Source organism: Lemur catta, chromosome 15, assembly GCF_020740605.2.
Source record: "Lemur catta isolate mLemCat1 chromosome 15, mLemCat1.pri, whole genome shotgun sequence".
In the NCBI taxonomy this organism is placed as follows: domain Eukaryota; kingdom Metazoa; phylum Chordata; class Mammalia; order Primates; family Lemuridae; genus Lemur; species Lemur catta.
Genome location: NC_059142.1, coordinates 41,401,045 through 41,417,799, shown reverse-complemented (window position 1 = coordinate 41,417,799; position 16,755 = coordinate 41,401,045). Strand labels below are relative to the sequence as shown.

At 41.2% G+C, this 16,755-nt stretch overlaps 1 protein-coding gene across 1 annotated transcript in view; it reads left to right on the top strand.

Annotated features, from left to right (window-relative positions):
* Positions 1 to 121: 121 nt before the first annotated feature.
* Positions 122 to 16,755, top strand: part of NMT1 (N-myristoyltransferase 1) — a 30,474-nt gene continuing 13,840 nt past the window's right edge. Inside the window, exons 1-3 of the mRNA XM_045526794.1 lie at positions 122 to 299; positions 12,443 to 12,551; positions 15,822 to 15,966. Coding sequence (XP_045382750.1) covers positions 169 to 299; positions 12,443 to 12,551; positions 15,822 to 15,966 — 385 coding nt within the window. The 5' untranslated portion in view covers positions 122 to 168. The remainder of the gene's footprint in view (positions 300 to 12,442; positions 12,552 to 15,821; positions 15,967 to 16,755) is intronic.

Below are 16,755 nucleotides of genomic sequence, written 5' to 3'. Positions count from 1 at the left end.
TTCTGGGTATTGTAGTCCATCTTGTTTCGGTTTCCCGGGACAGAACCGCTCCTGGTGGCGCTCGCCTCGCCATAAAAACTACAAAGCCCAGAATACAGCGCAAGTCTCCCTCGTCCAATAGGAACCTCCCATGTAGCGGGGCGCGGAGCTCGGCTCTAGCAACTCAAGATGGCGGACGAGAGTGAGACAGCAGTGAAGCCCCCGGCACCTCCGCTGCCTCAGATGATGGAAGGGAACGGAAACGGCCATGAGCACTGCAGCGATTGCGAGAACGAGGAAGACAACAACTACAACCGAGGGTAACGAGACCCTCGGAGTCCAATTTGCGTCCAGTCTCCCACAACCTAGGTCTCTGGGGTGCGGGGAAGTCACCGGGAGCTTAGTCCAGCCCCACCCCCACATTCTTATTGGCTAAAGCATTGCGATCCTGCGTGGTGATTGGTTCTTGCCTTTGTCATTTACCAGGGGCGGGTGCTCAGTATATTAGGGGCTGGAGACATTTAGTACTTTTATTATGTAAAAGTTTTTCTGTGTAATGTTCCACTCGTGTGCTTCAGGCGCGTCCGGAGAAGAGAGCATGTTAGACCATGGTTTTCGATGGCACAACACAGGGCAATATAGTAACAGTACAGTTCAAAGGGAACGTTACTTACAGAGGTGTGTGAACAACGTGACTAGCAATAAACGAATAATAAAACATTTCGCTACAGTTCACCCTCAACGAGGAAATTCATCAGGCTGTGCAAACTATATATATAATTATGTTGTAAAATATCACTACGAGAGAATACCAAAATATAAACTCACCTTATAAACCCTATGTAATTAACTATATGATAATGTTTTGATTTATACGATGTCCGTTGCTCCAAGTCCATAAGTTTCCTAAACAATATGTAATTAGGTCTTCCAGCATCTTTGTCCTGTTAACTTTGCGAAGTTGCCTCAAGCTTCAAGAACTTGAGCGATGTTGCTTCTTGGACAGTATTTTGAATCTGTGGGTTCAATACTGCATATCCTGTACTTTACAGTCTTGCCTTTAGTAATTGTTTATTCCTATGGATGAAGAGATGCACCGGGTGTTTGAGTGTTGAGTTCTTTCTTCAAGTCAGTTTTTATTTCCGTAAGCCGCAGTCTACCATTCATCCTCCTTCACATTGTTAGCGTCTGGCCCGGTACTCACTCTCTCTCTTCCTCTTTTCTTATCTGTATTTATGTATATATTTTTAAACTGGGTGAGAGACTTTTGGGTATATAACTCTTACTGAGTCTGTGGTAGTCTGATTTTCATAGCTACCTTGTCATTTGCAGTATTGGAGGTAGACTCTGAGATAAAAGTAGAAGGTTGAGGTTTTTGGATAAACTTTTTTTTTTTTTTAATTCTGCTACCTTGTATAGATGGGAGGGCAAGGGATTATAGTCATGTACAGCATAACGACATTTGGGTCAACAACAGACTGCATGTATAATGGTGGTTCCATAAGATTGTAATACCATATTTTTACTGTACCTTTTCTGTACTATGGTAAGTGACAAATATGTACCATTTTGTTACAATTGCCTACAGTATTCAGTGCAGTAATGTGCTGGGCAGGTTTGTGGCCTAGGAGCAATAGGCTATACCATGTAGCCTAGGCATGTAGTTGGGTGTACCATCTAGGTTTGTATAAATACATTATAATGTTCCAACTATAACAAAAATCACCAAATGAGCATTTCTCAGAATGTATCCCTATTGTTAAGCTAAGCATAACTATGTTTAAGTGGTTTATAATCTGCTTGTGATGAATCCTAGGTCAAAAGATTTAGCTTTTTTGTTCTTCAACCAGCATTAAAAATCACAAGAAGAATGTAGAGGAAAAGTAAGCTTGCCAAATTTGGTTCTTATAAGACTGTTCTGTTGCTATAACTCACAACACATCTAACGTAATAAAAATCTTGCTTTGAAGTTTGATATTCCTAAAAATGGAATAGCTGAAAAAGAGGAAATAGGAACAGAAAGAGGAGAAAGTGCAGCCTTCCGGAGTAGAGATCCGAATCATAGATGAGAGTTGTTGAATGTGAAAGTCATTTCAGAAGTGAAAGTGTGGCATTTTCTTTGCTCTTTAGGTAGTTGCATTTATTTTTCTCTGCTTAACTCCTGTTCTGACCAGTGTCCATAGCTCTATAATTGGTTTTGTTCCCTATAATCTATGAATCACTTTGCAAAATGTTTGCCAGAAAGTTCTGTTTTATTTGTAGTACAACTAAGTGATAAAGTAAAAAACTTTGGAAGTGTTTTTTGTTGTTCCTGTACGTGGTTATGGTCTGAGTGAAAAAATTACGTTTGTTAGCATCCCCAATCTAGAGGTATGTGAAAATGAGTTTGGAGGTGGCAAGTGAAAAACAGAGGGCCTAGTCTGGAGGAGAGAATCTAATTCTAGCACTTACAATCTGGGTAGAGTCAACATTTTTCCACTGACTTTCAGAGAAAACAGTTTTGGGAAGAAGCGGTGGTTTTTGGGGAAAAGCTGCATGGCAGGGTGGAGAAAGCATGGATCTTGGAGTCGTTTAAATCTGGTTTCAAAGCCTGGTTCTGACTCTTAATAGTCCTGTGACCTTGGGAAAGGTACTCAACCTAGAGTTGTCTTAGGGATTAAATGAGATAACATCTGGAATGCAGCCCTCCTCCCTCGTATTGCTTCACACCTTCTTAACCTCCCAGCTTGCCCTTCTGCTCTTATCACAGACTGTATTTTTTGTATCTTTTATCATAACAATAGTTAAATAACATATTTGATAATTTTGCTTACTGTGTCCAATCCCTGCCGCACCTGACTGTAAGGTGCATGAGAACAGGATTGTGTCTTCAAGATGCCTGGTGCTTAGTGGGCATTAATGAGTATTTGCTGTATGAATGAATGGCAAACGATAAAGTCCCTGGCCAGTGTTAGTGGAGTTTCTTTTCCCCTATCTGAGTGGAAGGATGTCAGATTTTTCTTACATACACATTTTTTTTTCTCCAAACAAATCTCATTGTAAGCCTTATTACAATTTTTGTGAAATACTTACAGAAATCAAAGAACCTTCAATTTGTTGTTGAAGCTTTCCACTGATTTTTGCTTCTTGAAATGTTTCTTGTCTTTACTTAATATTATTTAAAATATTTTCCATCTTTCCTGAAGTGGCAGGTAATATCTTTAAAAGTCATATACAAACTGACAGGAAATTTATCCTTTCAACACTAGAGATTCTGAAGTACAATCAAGGCCATGTGTGGTGACTCATGCCTATAAGCCCTGTACTTTGGGAGGCCAAGGCTGGAGGATCGCCTGAGTTTAGGAGTTCAAGACCAGCCTGGGCAACATAGTGAGACCCTGTCTCTACAAAAAAATTAAAAAATGAGCCGGGTGCGGTGGTGAGCGGCTGTAGTCCAGTGCTACTCGGAAGGGTCAGATGGGAGGATTGCTTGAGCCCAGGGGGTTGAGGTTGTAGTGAGCTATGATAGTGCCACTGTACTCTAGCCTGGGTGACAGAGTGAGACTGTCGCTAACATAAATAAATTTTTTTAAAAGTAAATAAAGTACAATATGCAATAAAGGTTAATGGTTAAAACTAATCCTTATTCTCTTAGGCCTTTCTTTCAGGAACTAAAGTTCATAGTGCTTTACACTAATGAAATGAGCTACGTTCATGCCCTGGATTAATAGGGAATGCAGTTATGCTAGTTTCTTATGTCTCTCTGTGTGTGAGTTTAGTTCTTGACTTTTCTAGTCATGTGTTTCCTCAATAATAAGAATAAACATTTGGTGAATATAAAACTTCATGTATACATATAAACATACACATATATGTGTATGTATCTGTTTACAGTTTTTCTGTTAGTATTTTTAAATGTACTTAATTTCCCCCGGTTACTTGCCTAACATAAATTACCCTGAGCAATAGAGAGGAGAGTCAGACTAACTAAGGTAGTCTTTATGCTGTATCCCTCTGCAGTTCATGACTCATTATATGGTTTGTTTGTTTGTTTGTTTTTTGAATGAAAGGCTTTCCAGGAAATAATTGCTAAAGAATAAATCTCATCAGCTGGCAATGGATTTTAATTTGGGGGTAACAAATAAATAAAGTTTATCTGGGTGTTTTGGAACAGGAAAGAATTTTTAGATTCTTGTGTTCCTAGGATTCTTTTGGAATTTATTTTATAGTATCGTATCATCAGTATCCTTGACATGCTGGTAAGCCCTGGGTAAAGAGCCCTTTGGTAGGGGATGTTTGTTCCCCATCCTGCTCTCTCACTCCATGGGACAGGGTAACATGAATCCTTATGAGTTTTTCTCACTTCGTGATCCTGAGATATTATCCCTTACGAAAAAACTTAAAGAAAAGAAAATCTTTTTGAAAGTAAATCCCATAAAACTGTCCTTACTTGTCTTTGTTTTCTTCTTCAGATTTTCCAAGAGTCATTCTTTCCCTATTTATTTGATGGCTTATAGCTGCATCTAGCTCTTGGAAAGAAATCTTTTTAGTGCCTTTTTCTTAATTCCTCTCTTCAGCTTTTGGTTTTTCAAAACTAGATCAAAGCAAAAATGAAAATAAAAACCTCATCACTGATATCAAATAAGTGTTCTAATTTTGTTTCCCAATTAAGTGGCAATTAAAAAGAAACTAATCAAGAGCTGCTTCAAAGAGAAGAGACTGGAAAGCAGAAGAAATGAAAAGTAAATGAGAGCCTATTTCAGGGAGATTGCTGCTCATGGCAAAGCAGTTTTGCTGATTTTTCACATTGTTCAACTAATGTGCTCACTCTAAAATTCCTCAGCTTTACTAAGTTGGCAGTTAACCCTTTCCCTATGGAACCCATAGAATTATAAACTATAGATATAGTAACTTTAGGAAGATGGTTCTTTAGCTTTTTCTCTTTGACTTTTAAAAAATATTTTATTTTTATTGAAGAACATTAGATCTGATCTCTTTGACTTTTTATCTGAAATCTCTATCCTTTAATCCTCTCTTCTAATTCCTCAAAGAAGGTGCCCGTATGATTGTTGTACTTAAGACATACAAAATATAGTGTTCTCTATTGAAAGCACCAAAAACACTGAACCAGAATTCTTTGCAGGATCGGTACTTGGTTCAAAAATTTTTTAGTGCTGCTCACTGGGAGGCAACTGAGGATTCGCTACTGTTAAGTGTTCAATAAATGTTATCTGTTACTATTATTACTATGTAGTGCTGCTGTCCCCAGTCCCCAGGCTGTGGCCTAGTACCAGTCCCGGGCCTGTTATAAAAACAGGGCTGAGCATCACCGCCTGAGTTCCACCTCCCAAAAATGGCTGAGCACTGCTGATGTAGTGGGTATTGTGCTAAGCTCTTTACATGAATCGTATCATCCATGATTTCACTTACAAAGATTGGGTTAGTTTTTGTAGTGAAGCTTGAGAGTTGCCTCCCACCTCTCCCTTTGACATCTCAGAGGATCCATCCTGAACTTGCTGGATTTCTTTTCCCTGCTGAGTTGACTTCTGCATCCTGAATCTGCAGCAGTGTGAGTCCTGTTTTTGGATCCATTTAGCAACCCATGGACTTTCCCAAACTCAGGAGCCAGTTGGTAATGGAGGTGGCTGGTCCCTTTAAACTCTCCTTAATAGACTGTCTTTTTCAGAGGTTATTCCAGTGGGTGAAATTGCTGCCAGCATTGAATCATTGCTCAGAACATTACTGATAATGGTCTCTGAACAGCATTTGATTTGACCTTGGAGTTGCCAGATCACAGTCTATCTCACCAGACAAACTCAGAGGATGTGGATGGAATTTACATGTTTATCTCATTTCCATTTTAAGCAGTGTAGTGTATCAGAGCCTTGTGCCCTCTAAAAAAGTTATCCTCCGTGACAGGAATTGGCTTGTTCACCTCAAAACTCTGGGTAACTATCTGAGGGAGGGCAGAGGGCGGCAGTAAAAGCAATCTTTTGTAATCCCTTCCCATAACCTGCTGTTCTTTTCACAGGCCTTCTAGGGTACCGTGGTGGCACTACTAAAGTGTTTTTATATTTCCCATAATTTAGGATTCACAAGCAGTTTTTTATATAAATATCTAACTGGTAGGAATGTGCAGAGTTTGGCGTGTTGCGTTAAGTGATCCCACAGCCACAGACGTACAGAGAGTAGCCAGCTGACAGCGCTTCACGCCATGTGTGATCCTCCTGGGCATTCTTGCCACTTCAGTGACCTTCCTTTGGGCTTTCTGAGTTACTAATAGGATTACTAGTGAACATATCATACTTTAAGAGTAAATTGATTTGCAAAGGATTTCCTGATGTCTAAAAGTAGAATCAAGAGGATATTAGAGGTTAGGATTTATTTCAATAGGTTTCTCTGGAAAATTTGAATTTTAGCCTGAAGAATTCACTTCTGTTTTTTAGAGGCAGAAAACAAGTGACCAAAAATTGTGAATTTTATTTTCTGAGCTTTTTTTCCTGATATTATAAAACTGTTGTCTGTGTTTAAGACATTGAAACCATGTGAAATAGTTACAGTGGAGCTGTTTTGTTTTGTGTTGGTTTGTTTATTTATTACTTAGAGATGGGGTCTTGCTGTGTTGCCTGGGCTGATGTGCAGTGTCTATTCACAGGCAGGATCTCGCACTTCAGCCTTGAACTCCTGGGTTCAAGCAATCCTCCAGCCTCAGCCTCCCCAGTGGCTGTGACCACAGGTGTGTGCCACCATGCCCAGCTGGAGCTTTTTTGTTTTAACTCTTAAAGGAATCGGACAGATCCTAAGGAGGGAGAAGACAACAAATAACAAAGTTGATAATTTTAAAATCTTCATCAGTGGCTCAGAAGAGCACAGCATTTCCACCGCTTCCATAGAATATTGACACAGCTGTCCTGTGGAAATGGTACTAAAGATGTTTTGCTGACCCTCTTTTGGGCTCTAGCTTTTCAGGGTTTTATTTTAGGCTGTTATGCCTGGAAAGCGTCAGTCAAGCATATATTTGTTGAACCCCTAACTGTGTGCTCAGCACAACTGGAGGTGCTGTGGGAAACAGCTGCATAAGATGTGGTCCTTATGCTCAGGAAAATTTTAATGTCATTGGGATGCTGAGAAAACAGCACATTATTATATGTAAAGTATTAAACTGTTTAGGAGATCATAATTGTAAAACAAACATCAGAGAGGTAGAGTAGTCAGAGGAGGCTTTCTAGATAAAACATGGCTCACTTTCCTTGTTACCTGTAATCTTTACTCCTCTCAAATGCTAAAACTTTGTTCTAGAGCCCAGTGTGGTGAAATAATTAATATTCTCTTGGCTTTGGAGGATTCTCGGGTCACTTCTTACAGGGAAAGAGACTTTAGCATTTGGGGAGATGGCCCCACGCCTTTAGAGATTAGAGGCTTGTGCCTGGGTACTAGTTTGTTAGTTGATGACCAGTTTCCCTCACCTCTCTGGGCCTTGGTTTCCTCATCTGTAAACAACAGGTTAACCCAGATGGTCCTGAGATTCCTTCCGGCACTGGAGGCTTAGCTGGGTTTTCTTATCCAGTAAGATTGAGAGAAGGCCACTTTGTAGACTCTCCCTGCTCGTGTTGTCTGGAAGTTCTCTGCTCCTTCTGTTCTTCTGTCAGCTTGCCCTTACCTCCCACCCGCTCACACACCCGGTGCTGCATTCTATTTCTGGAAGTAAGTGCTGGGGTTCATTTTCCATCTCCTCCCCCAGCCCTGATTTTATACAAGAGCATCTACAGGATTTCTTATATGTTTGAACTTGGAATATTTTGGCCTTCATTAAAAGATGACATTTCTTGGCCGGGCATGGTGGCTCATGCCTGTGATCCTAGCACTCCGGGAGGCTGAGGTGGGAGGATCGCTTGAGGTCAGGAGTTGGAGACCAGCCTGAGCAAAGCGATACCCCGTCTCTACTAAAAACAGAAAAATTAGCCAGGTGTTATAGTGCAAGCTTGTAGTCCCAGCTACTCAGGAGGCTGAGGCAAGAGGATCCCTTGAGCCCAGGAATTTGAGGTTGCAGTGAGCTATTATGACACCACTGTACTCTACGCGGGGTGACAGGGCAAGACTCTGTCTTAAAAAAAAAAGATGACATTTCTTGATGGCTTTGCTTCCCTGTTCCTGGATCTGTCATTCTGCTAATTCTGTGGTTCCCAACCCTCAGGTCCATGGCCTGTTAGGGACCAGGCCACAGAGCGCCGCTGCGCTGCCCCCACCCTATCCCCTGTCCATGGAAAAATTGTCTTCCATGAAACTGGTCCCTGGTGCCAGAAAGGTTGGGGACCGTTGTGCTAATTCACCCTGTATTTGCTAGGTTGGTCATTAGTGAGTTGATCAACTTACTTTAGAATCTAAGTTTCTACATTTTTATGTGAACTGCCATCTCCCTTTCTATAGCAGGTATCCCCCTCATCCCCCAAGGCAAATTTCACCTAAATTCTCTGCTGTTTATTTTGGAACCAAATGAAACAAGTTGGACTTTGATTTGCTATATTCTAAGGTTTTGGTTCTGGCCAATCTTGGTTTCAAGTTTATTATGGTGACTAGCAGCTTAGATCTCTGGGAGATTTTTGTTTCAATTTGGTGAATCCCATCATGCCCTGGGGTACCTACCTGTGGGTATGGACTTCAAGTCCCTTTAAAAACAATGCCAAATTCTTAGAGAAGGAATAGTTTGGCTTCTGTGGGGTCCTCTAGTTTGGTTCTCCCCGAATCCAGATTGAAGCCATTCTTCTGTGAAATGCTATTAACTTCCATGGATGCTTCTTGAAGTCTTATTCTCAAGGCCTCTGAGCTTGGTTTCTTATGAATAACTAAAATCGTCATAATTGCCTTGAAAGCTAACCCTAGTGGCCTCCTCAGAAGTCTGTTCCCTGAGTTAGTCATCTTCCTGTTTGGAAGTGTTGACCATGGTGAACTCATAATGTTTTCTCATGGATGGTAGGTAGCTCAATGAAAATGACTCATTTAAAAAAAAAAAAAAAACTACTCTTTGTTCTGCTGTCTGTATGCTTGATGTACAAGTTGAAACAGGATTATTGCTCAGTAGCTGCCTGTACAAATTCAAGCCAATATAAGGAAAATGAAAATTAGCTCTCAGGGTTTAGCTTGGGTTTTGGAGTTTGCCAGGCACTTGTATTGCTAATACATTGAACAGAGTTCAGCTCAAAATCCATTCACAAAAATGGGGTCCCTGAGGTTATGGCTGCACAGAAGCATCTCCACTGAAGAGCAAGAGCAAAGGCAGGAAGGTAGTTTTTATAGTGATTTTGCACACTTGTAAAGACTTCTAAAGTTGGAAGAAGTAATTTCTTCTGATTAGTATAACCTCTGTGGAAAGCAATATGGAGAGACCTCAAAGAGATACAAGTAGATCTACCATTTGATCCAGCTATCCCATTACTGGGCATCTACCCAAAAAAACAAAAGACATTCTATAAAAAATACATCTGCACTTGAATGTTTATAGCAGCACAATTCACAATTGCAAAAATGTGGAAACAACCCAAGTGCCCATCAATACACAAGTGGATTAATAAAATGTAGTATATGTATACCATGGAGTACTACTCAGCCACAAAAAACAATGGTGATGCAGCACCTCTTGTATTATCCTGGATAGAGCTGGAACCCATTCTACTAAGTGAAGTATCCCAAGAATGGAAAAACAAGCACCACATATACTCACCATCATATTGGTATTAACTGATCAACAACACTTAAGTGCACATATAGTAAATAACATTCATTGGGTGTCAGGCAGATGGGAGTGGGGAGGAGGGGATGGGTATATTCACACCTAATGGGTGCAGTGTGCACTGTCTGGGGGATGGACATGCTTGAAGCTCTGACTCGGGTGGGGCAAGGGCAATATAGGTAACCTAAACATTTGTACTCCTGTGATATGCTAAAATAAAAAAAAGAAAAAAATTTCTCCTGTTTTCCTTCTATGAAATTGTGCTTCGTAAGTACCCAGTTGGTTAATATACAGCAATTCTTCCCCTTGACCTTTTTGATTCTTTATTCCATAGGATTATAAAAAATGATTCTTAGGTAATTCATATACAGGGACCAGATAAATCATTCCATCAGTTGATACGAATAAGGACTTATAAATTGTATCCAACAATGGGACGCTGCTTTATCTCCTAACATCAACCAGATTTTTGGGTTTTTTGCTTTTTTTTTTCTTTTCCCGAGTCTCTCTCTGTTGCCCAGGCTAGAGTGCAGGGGTGTCCTCATAGCTCACTGCAACCTCAGACTCCTGAGCTCAAGCAATCCTCCTGCTTTAGCCTCCCAGAGTAGCTGGGACTACAGACATGATACCATGCCCTGCTAACTTTTTTCTATTTTTTGTAGAGAGAGGGTCTTGCTCCTGCTCAGGCTGGTCTTGAATTCCTGACCTCAAGTGATCCTCCTGCCTCGGCCTCCTGGAGTCCTGGGATTATAGGCATGAGCCATTGTGCCCACCAATCGACCAGTTTTTAAATCCTGTAACACTGTACATAATCCTGAGACTGTAGCGAGATATCTGGAACAAGAAAACCACAGAGTTTTCAGGCTGCAAGTGCCCTGTATGTGATAACAAAATTAAGTTAGTAAGAGGAAAAAGTTAGCTTCAGGCCTTAGTTAACTTTATGGTTCCTGTTCTCTGCCATGGTGTTGGGGGTTTTACTGGGTATCTGGTTTTAAGGAGTTCACCGTATTTCCCCTCTGAATGTTCTCAGTCTTTCCCCCATGTTATGCCTTCTCTGTCTCATTAATATCATACCTAGCAGGTACACTTGCATCCAGACTTCATGACCTTGTGCTTGGACTAAAGGAGCTGCCAGCCTTTCCTGGATCTCCCTGGCCGCACAGTCTTTCTGCATCAGGGGCCACTGAGAGGCCTGGCAAGATGGGGGCCGTGGGAGGTAAGGGTGGACAGCTTGGGGAAGAGTCCGGCTTGACACCTTCCAAGTTAAGAACGTGCTGTCACTGTAAGCTTTTAAGCATGGGAGGGACACATGGAAAGCTGTTTTCACAGAGGTAAATCTCAGAGACATACAGAGTTTAGGATGATGCAAAAAGATAGTGAAGCCAGGGAGAACCAGTAAAGTCCAGAGGTAACTTTAGTCCAAGAGTAAGGTCATGAAGTCCGACACAAGCATGCCTGTCAGGAATAGGAAGAGGTAAATCTGAAGACATTCTGTAAAGGAAATGGCAGCAAATAGTACCACTTGCTATGAGATGATAGTAATATTCATGGTAACCCCAGAGCGTTTTGAGACCCTGAAGTCTTTCTGAATTATAAATGGTATTTACCATAAAGTTAATAGAAGATGTATTTTATATTTTTTTTAAATTTTTTGAAAACTGGCTATCTGGAATATACAGTTAAAATCATGCCCTGTGCTTAGCTAATCCTGCATATTAGGCTTCACTGTACTCTCAGGTTGGACGCCTAATTTATTTATTTATTTTTTTGTAGTAGCCTTATCATGGTATGGACTCCTAATTTCGACTTTTAGTGTGGCTAAGAAGCTGTTTTTGCCACATCTATTGGGTGTGTCACGTAGAGGGAAAGCAGCATGAGGAGGTCACCTTTACCGTGTTCGCATGCAGGTGATCACTCCAGAGCAGGAGTAGCTGGGTGTTACTGTCGGTTTTGTTTTGTTTTTTTATTTTCCCAAGATTGCTAGTGCTGGACAATGGTTATCCTCAATCCTATAGACCTGATTTAGGCATTTCTCAGTGTTGACTATTTTGAACAAATTGCAGCAGTAGTGTTGGTTTGTGGGTTTTTGTTTTTTTTTTTTTAAGTCAGAGTCTCACTATGTTGCCCAGGCTGGTCTTGAACTCCTGGGCTCATGCAGTCCTCCTGCGCCAGCCTCCCAAGTAGCTGGGTCTAGACCACTGCAGGGGGCTCCACAGCAATGTTAGATTGTGTTTTTCCTCATTCCTTTCCCCTTCCCCATGCTGTCTTGTACTTTATATCCAGCTGGGGAAACTCATATAGCCTCCATGCATTTGGGGGTTGGAGAGGGAAGGGCAAAACACTCCAAAAAGACCACTACTGCCTGTTGGCTGTCATCCTTTTAAATTCAGAGCTCCAAGGAAGTGGTGGTGGTGTGAATGCCCTGTTAACAATTATCGTGTGCCTTTGGCACCATCACCCTGACAATTTAAAGAAAATAAGTACATAAAATACAAGCAAGAATGGAAAAGCCCCTTTCAAACAAATAGGACATTCCTTGCCCAGCGCTCCCTCCCTGAAAGTGGAGGAGGTGGGAGTAGGGAGGAGAGCTTGTGTCCTCCAAATGCCCCCTCTGGGACCTGGGTTCTCCAGGCCGCTTCTGAAGCTAGCAGGGTTGCTTCAGGAAGGTCTGGCTCCACAGAAAGCTCTTTGTCAGTGTAGCTGAAATCAGATGATTTTTTTTTTAAATCCTGCATCAGTATTTACTTTGTCTTACAGTGGTTTGAGTCCAGCCAATGACACTGGAGCCAAAAAGAAGAAAAAGAAACAAAAAAAGAAGAAAGAAAAAGGCAGTGAGACAGATTCAACCCAGGATCAGCCTGTGAAGGTAACAAGGAGGCTCTGTTTTCTTGTGACCGAGTCACTTTTTCAGATGAGAGAGTTTGGAGGTGAATGGATAGGAACCACTTAGATTGACATTCTCCACTGGTATTCAAGATGGAAGAGCTGAATCCCAATGCTGTCCTCTGCTGTCCTAGACTTAGGTGATGAAACTGCTCTCAGTACCTTAAAAGACACAGTAGGTTAGACACTGACTCCTGAGCATGGTGCCCATCAGAATGGACAGGTGCATATTGCATGTGCCAGGTGCCCTGGAATAGTTACGTGTGACGGCCCCTGGTGCCTAGAGCAGTGGTTCTTGGCCTTTTCTATCTTAAGTCCCCACCACTGTGAGAATAAAAGGCCTCTGCTTTTCTTTTTTTAAGATTTGCTTTCCAGGTGCCACAGATTTATTCATCATTCATCAACGCCCTTTGGGTACAGTCCTTCAAATTGCTATGAATTGGTCTAAGTGCTTATGGTTATCACATCACATTTCTCCATTCGAGTTTTCTTTTTTTTTTTTGGTTGTTGAGACAGAGTCTTGCTCTGTCACCCTGGGTAGAGTGCAATGACATCATCATAGCTCACTGCAGCCTTAAACTCTTGGGTTCTAGCAGTCCTCTTGCCATAGCTTCCCAAGTAGCGGGGACTATAGGTGCTTGCCACAATGCCTGCCTAATTTTTCTGTTTGTAGTAGGGATGGGTTTTCACTCTTGGTCAGGCTGGTCTTGAACTCCTGAACTCAAGCAATCCTGCCACCTCAGTTTCCCAGAGTGCCAGGATTACAGGCATGAGCCACCATGCCTGGTCACAAGGCCTCTGCTTCTTAAGGCAGACTTTTATATATTTGCAAGGGTTCTCTTAATGCCATAGTCATGGATGAAAACCGTGAGTCCCACAGAGTCTGTTTCTGGGTTCTACCTCTTGAGAACCACTGGCCTAGAGCTTCCAACCCAAGACTGACCCACTGGCTGAAACCCAGAGGTATGGGTAAGGATTATTTTGTTTCTTAAATAAAACAACATTGCAAAGAAAACCTTTTATTTTAGGTAAGTGTTGTGTTCTACAAAGCAGGCCTGGTATGGGGGCCAGCTCATTCATAATTCCCCCTTAGAATGCCCTCCAAAACAGTTTACAAGCCTCTAGAGAAATCCAGTATACCCATACTTTTCTTTGTGCTTCAAATGTTATGCTTCAGTTTGAATCTCCTACCTTATTGAGACATGTCTTCAAGTAATTTTTGACTATTTCCAATATCAAACTCACTGTGAAAAAAATACCATTAGTTGAACACCATGTTGGCTTACGAGCTGCTTCATTTCATTTAACACATTAACTGCCATGTGATTTGTATTTAACTCACACTAATTTTGAGCCTGAGGCCTCGTGAAGCATATGTAATTCACGTCTCTTCACCTTGGGAGCCACGAGAACTATTTTTCAAGTTGCATATAACTCATGCACAGAAAACAATAAAAAATAACAACATTTTCATTAAATTAGAAAGGATCATTTTGTTTTTGAAGTTTTTATTCTGTTTTTGTAATAAAACACCATGGCCACAAGGAAACTTTTTTTTTTTTCCTAGTGTGGCAGTCAATGTATTAAAGTAGCCCCAAACCTTCACCATCCCTACAAGGTAGGTGGGGGGGGGTCTTCCTGTTTTAAAGATGAGAGAGGTGACTTACCCAAGCCTTTCAGTCAAGAATTCTAGCTCAAGCCCTTGCTTTGGCTTTAGGGATTTTTGTTTGTTGGTTTGGGTGTGGATGTTTGGATGACTTCATGGGGATTTGAGCTCAAGCCTATATAAAAATAGGTCACTTTGAAATTAGAAATTTTTTTTTTCATGCATCAGGTGTGCTGTGATGAAATTAGAAATTTTTAACAAAACACCATTCACATAGCTCTTCTGTTTTCCTCTTTACAAGAGCGATGTAGTTCATTGTAGAGAATTTATTTTGAAAAGCATAGCAAGAGGAAGAAAATTAAAATCAGTTATAGTCTCACATCCCGAGAATAAGCAGTATAAACATACTGATTCATATTCGTCCTTCCCTTCACAATTTAAGTGAAAAAAAGTAAAGGAAAAGTGTTAGAAGAAAATATGTGGGAGGCCAAAGTGGGAGGATCGTTTGAGCTCAGGAGTTCAAGACCAGCCTGAGCAAGAGTGAGGCCCAGACTCTACTAAAAATAGGAAAATTAGCTGGTCATCGTGATGTGCACTTGTAGTCCCAGCTACTTGGAGGCTGAGGCAGGGGGATCATTTGAGCCCAGGAGTTTGAGGTTACAGTGAGCTATCATGATGCCGCTGTACTCTACCTGAAGCGACGGAGCGAGACTCTGTCTCAAAAGAAAATATGTGTGTTTTTGTCATGGCTAAGCCATAGGGCCCAAAGCCATGAAACAAAAATTGACAGATTTAAAACTTCTTTGTAAAAGTCAACAGATAAACAACAAACTGGGAAGATATTTGCAATACAAGTATCAGTGAATTTTAGAGAGCAAGTTGATGATATATATTATAATTTCAAATTTGCATATCCTTTGACCCAGCATGCCTCTTTCTTAAAGCTTATCCTGCAAAAATACATATCCCAGTGAGTAAAAATAGATGGATAAGAAAGTTCATTACAGCATTGCTTGTAAAACTGAAGAACAAAATCACCAAATACCCATCAGCAGGGAACTGCCTGAATATACTGTGGTTTATGCATACAATAGACTTGGTTGTTAGAATGTGTCCCCACCTGGAAAGGTGTTTAAGGTATAGTGTCTAAAGAGCAATTTGTAGAAGAATATTATACAATCCAATTTTAGTTTTTGAAAAGTGGCTGTGTGTGTTTGGAACCTGGATGTAAGTCAGTCTGAAATTCTATAATATTTGCCTCTTTTCATCCTCCTAAGTGAAGACTGTCGATGACAAGGATTATATTTGAGGGATGGGTTTATTGGGTTTTTATTTTCTATATGTCTTGTACATTTCTGCATTGTTTGAAATTTTGCACTAGCTTGTATTACTTTTGCCATCAAACAACACGAGACAAATAAGGGGAGAAACCCTGCAGGCAGCACCGACCCATCATCTGTGTATTCTGAGTTCCATGGTCAATCACTCTTTCTCCAGTTGTTGTACAAGAACATATGACCTCTGGGATTAGGACAGAGGAACCAAACCCCTTCTTTGATTTGCACCCCTTAACTCTTGAACTCATAATTAATCCAAAGTCTTACCAACATAATGGGCCTTTTTTCTCCCCAAATTTGTCTTGCCCAGATGAACTCCTTGCCAGCAGAGAGGATCCAGGAAATACAGAAGGCCATTGAGCTGTTCTCAGTGGGTCAGGGACCTGCCAAAACCATGGAGGAGGCTAGCAAGCGAAGCTACCAGTTCTGGGATACGCAGCCCGTCCCCAAACTGGGTATGTATGTGCTTTCTTCCCCAGCTGAGGACCAGGGACATGCCTCAGCTGTGCCTCTGTGGGAGTTCCACCCTGAATTTATGAGGGAGGGCAATAGAGTCCTGGAGTTCCTTGGTGTTTATTTTTAGAGGAGAGTCTTTTAAATGCAGCATAAAAAAAGACTTGTTCAGAGACCTTATCGTTTCACAGCAGCACACACTGAGAACAAATAATGATTCTTTTAGTCCATCATGTGTTGGCACACGATGAGTGGGGATGTCTGCCCAGAGGTCTGTCTTCCCATTTAGATTTATAGAGGAACTGTCTTGTTGGTCTGGACAAATGTTGAATCCTGAAATGGGCAGAGTCCACAGCCTCTTCCCTTTATCTCACAGCCAGTGCATGCTTACTAAATGTGAAGGAATTTCACATTTTGCTTAACAGTGATGGTCTAACACCTGGAATACCATGTGTAGGATTTGTCAGCACCCCTTGAAAAAAGCTATAATGAACTCCTAAAGGGTTGGGACAGGCAGAATGTCTAAATGGATTCTAGAAGAGACTGGACCTAATGGAGTTAGAGGTGCCTGCCAAGATTGAGTGACACCCAACCTTGATGGCTACCTTCTGCGGTTGACAAAAAGTTTCTGGAATGGTTGCATCATAAATCTGGACCCACTGATGGCCAAATTTGTATTTCCCGTGTGGCTAAGACAGTATGTCGAGAAAAACATGTTCCAATACCAGATGTAAATGACCTTCAAGTTGTCCATGTTACTGCTTCCCTTCAGGATCACAGTGAGACTTGAC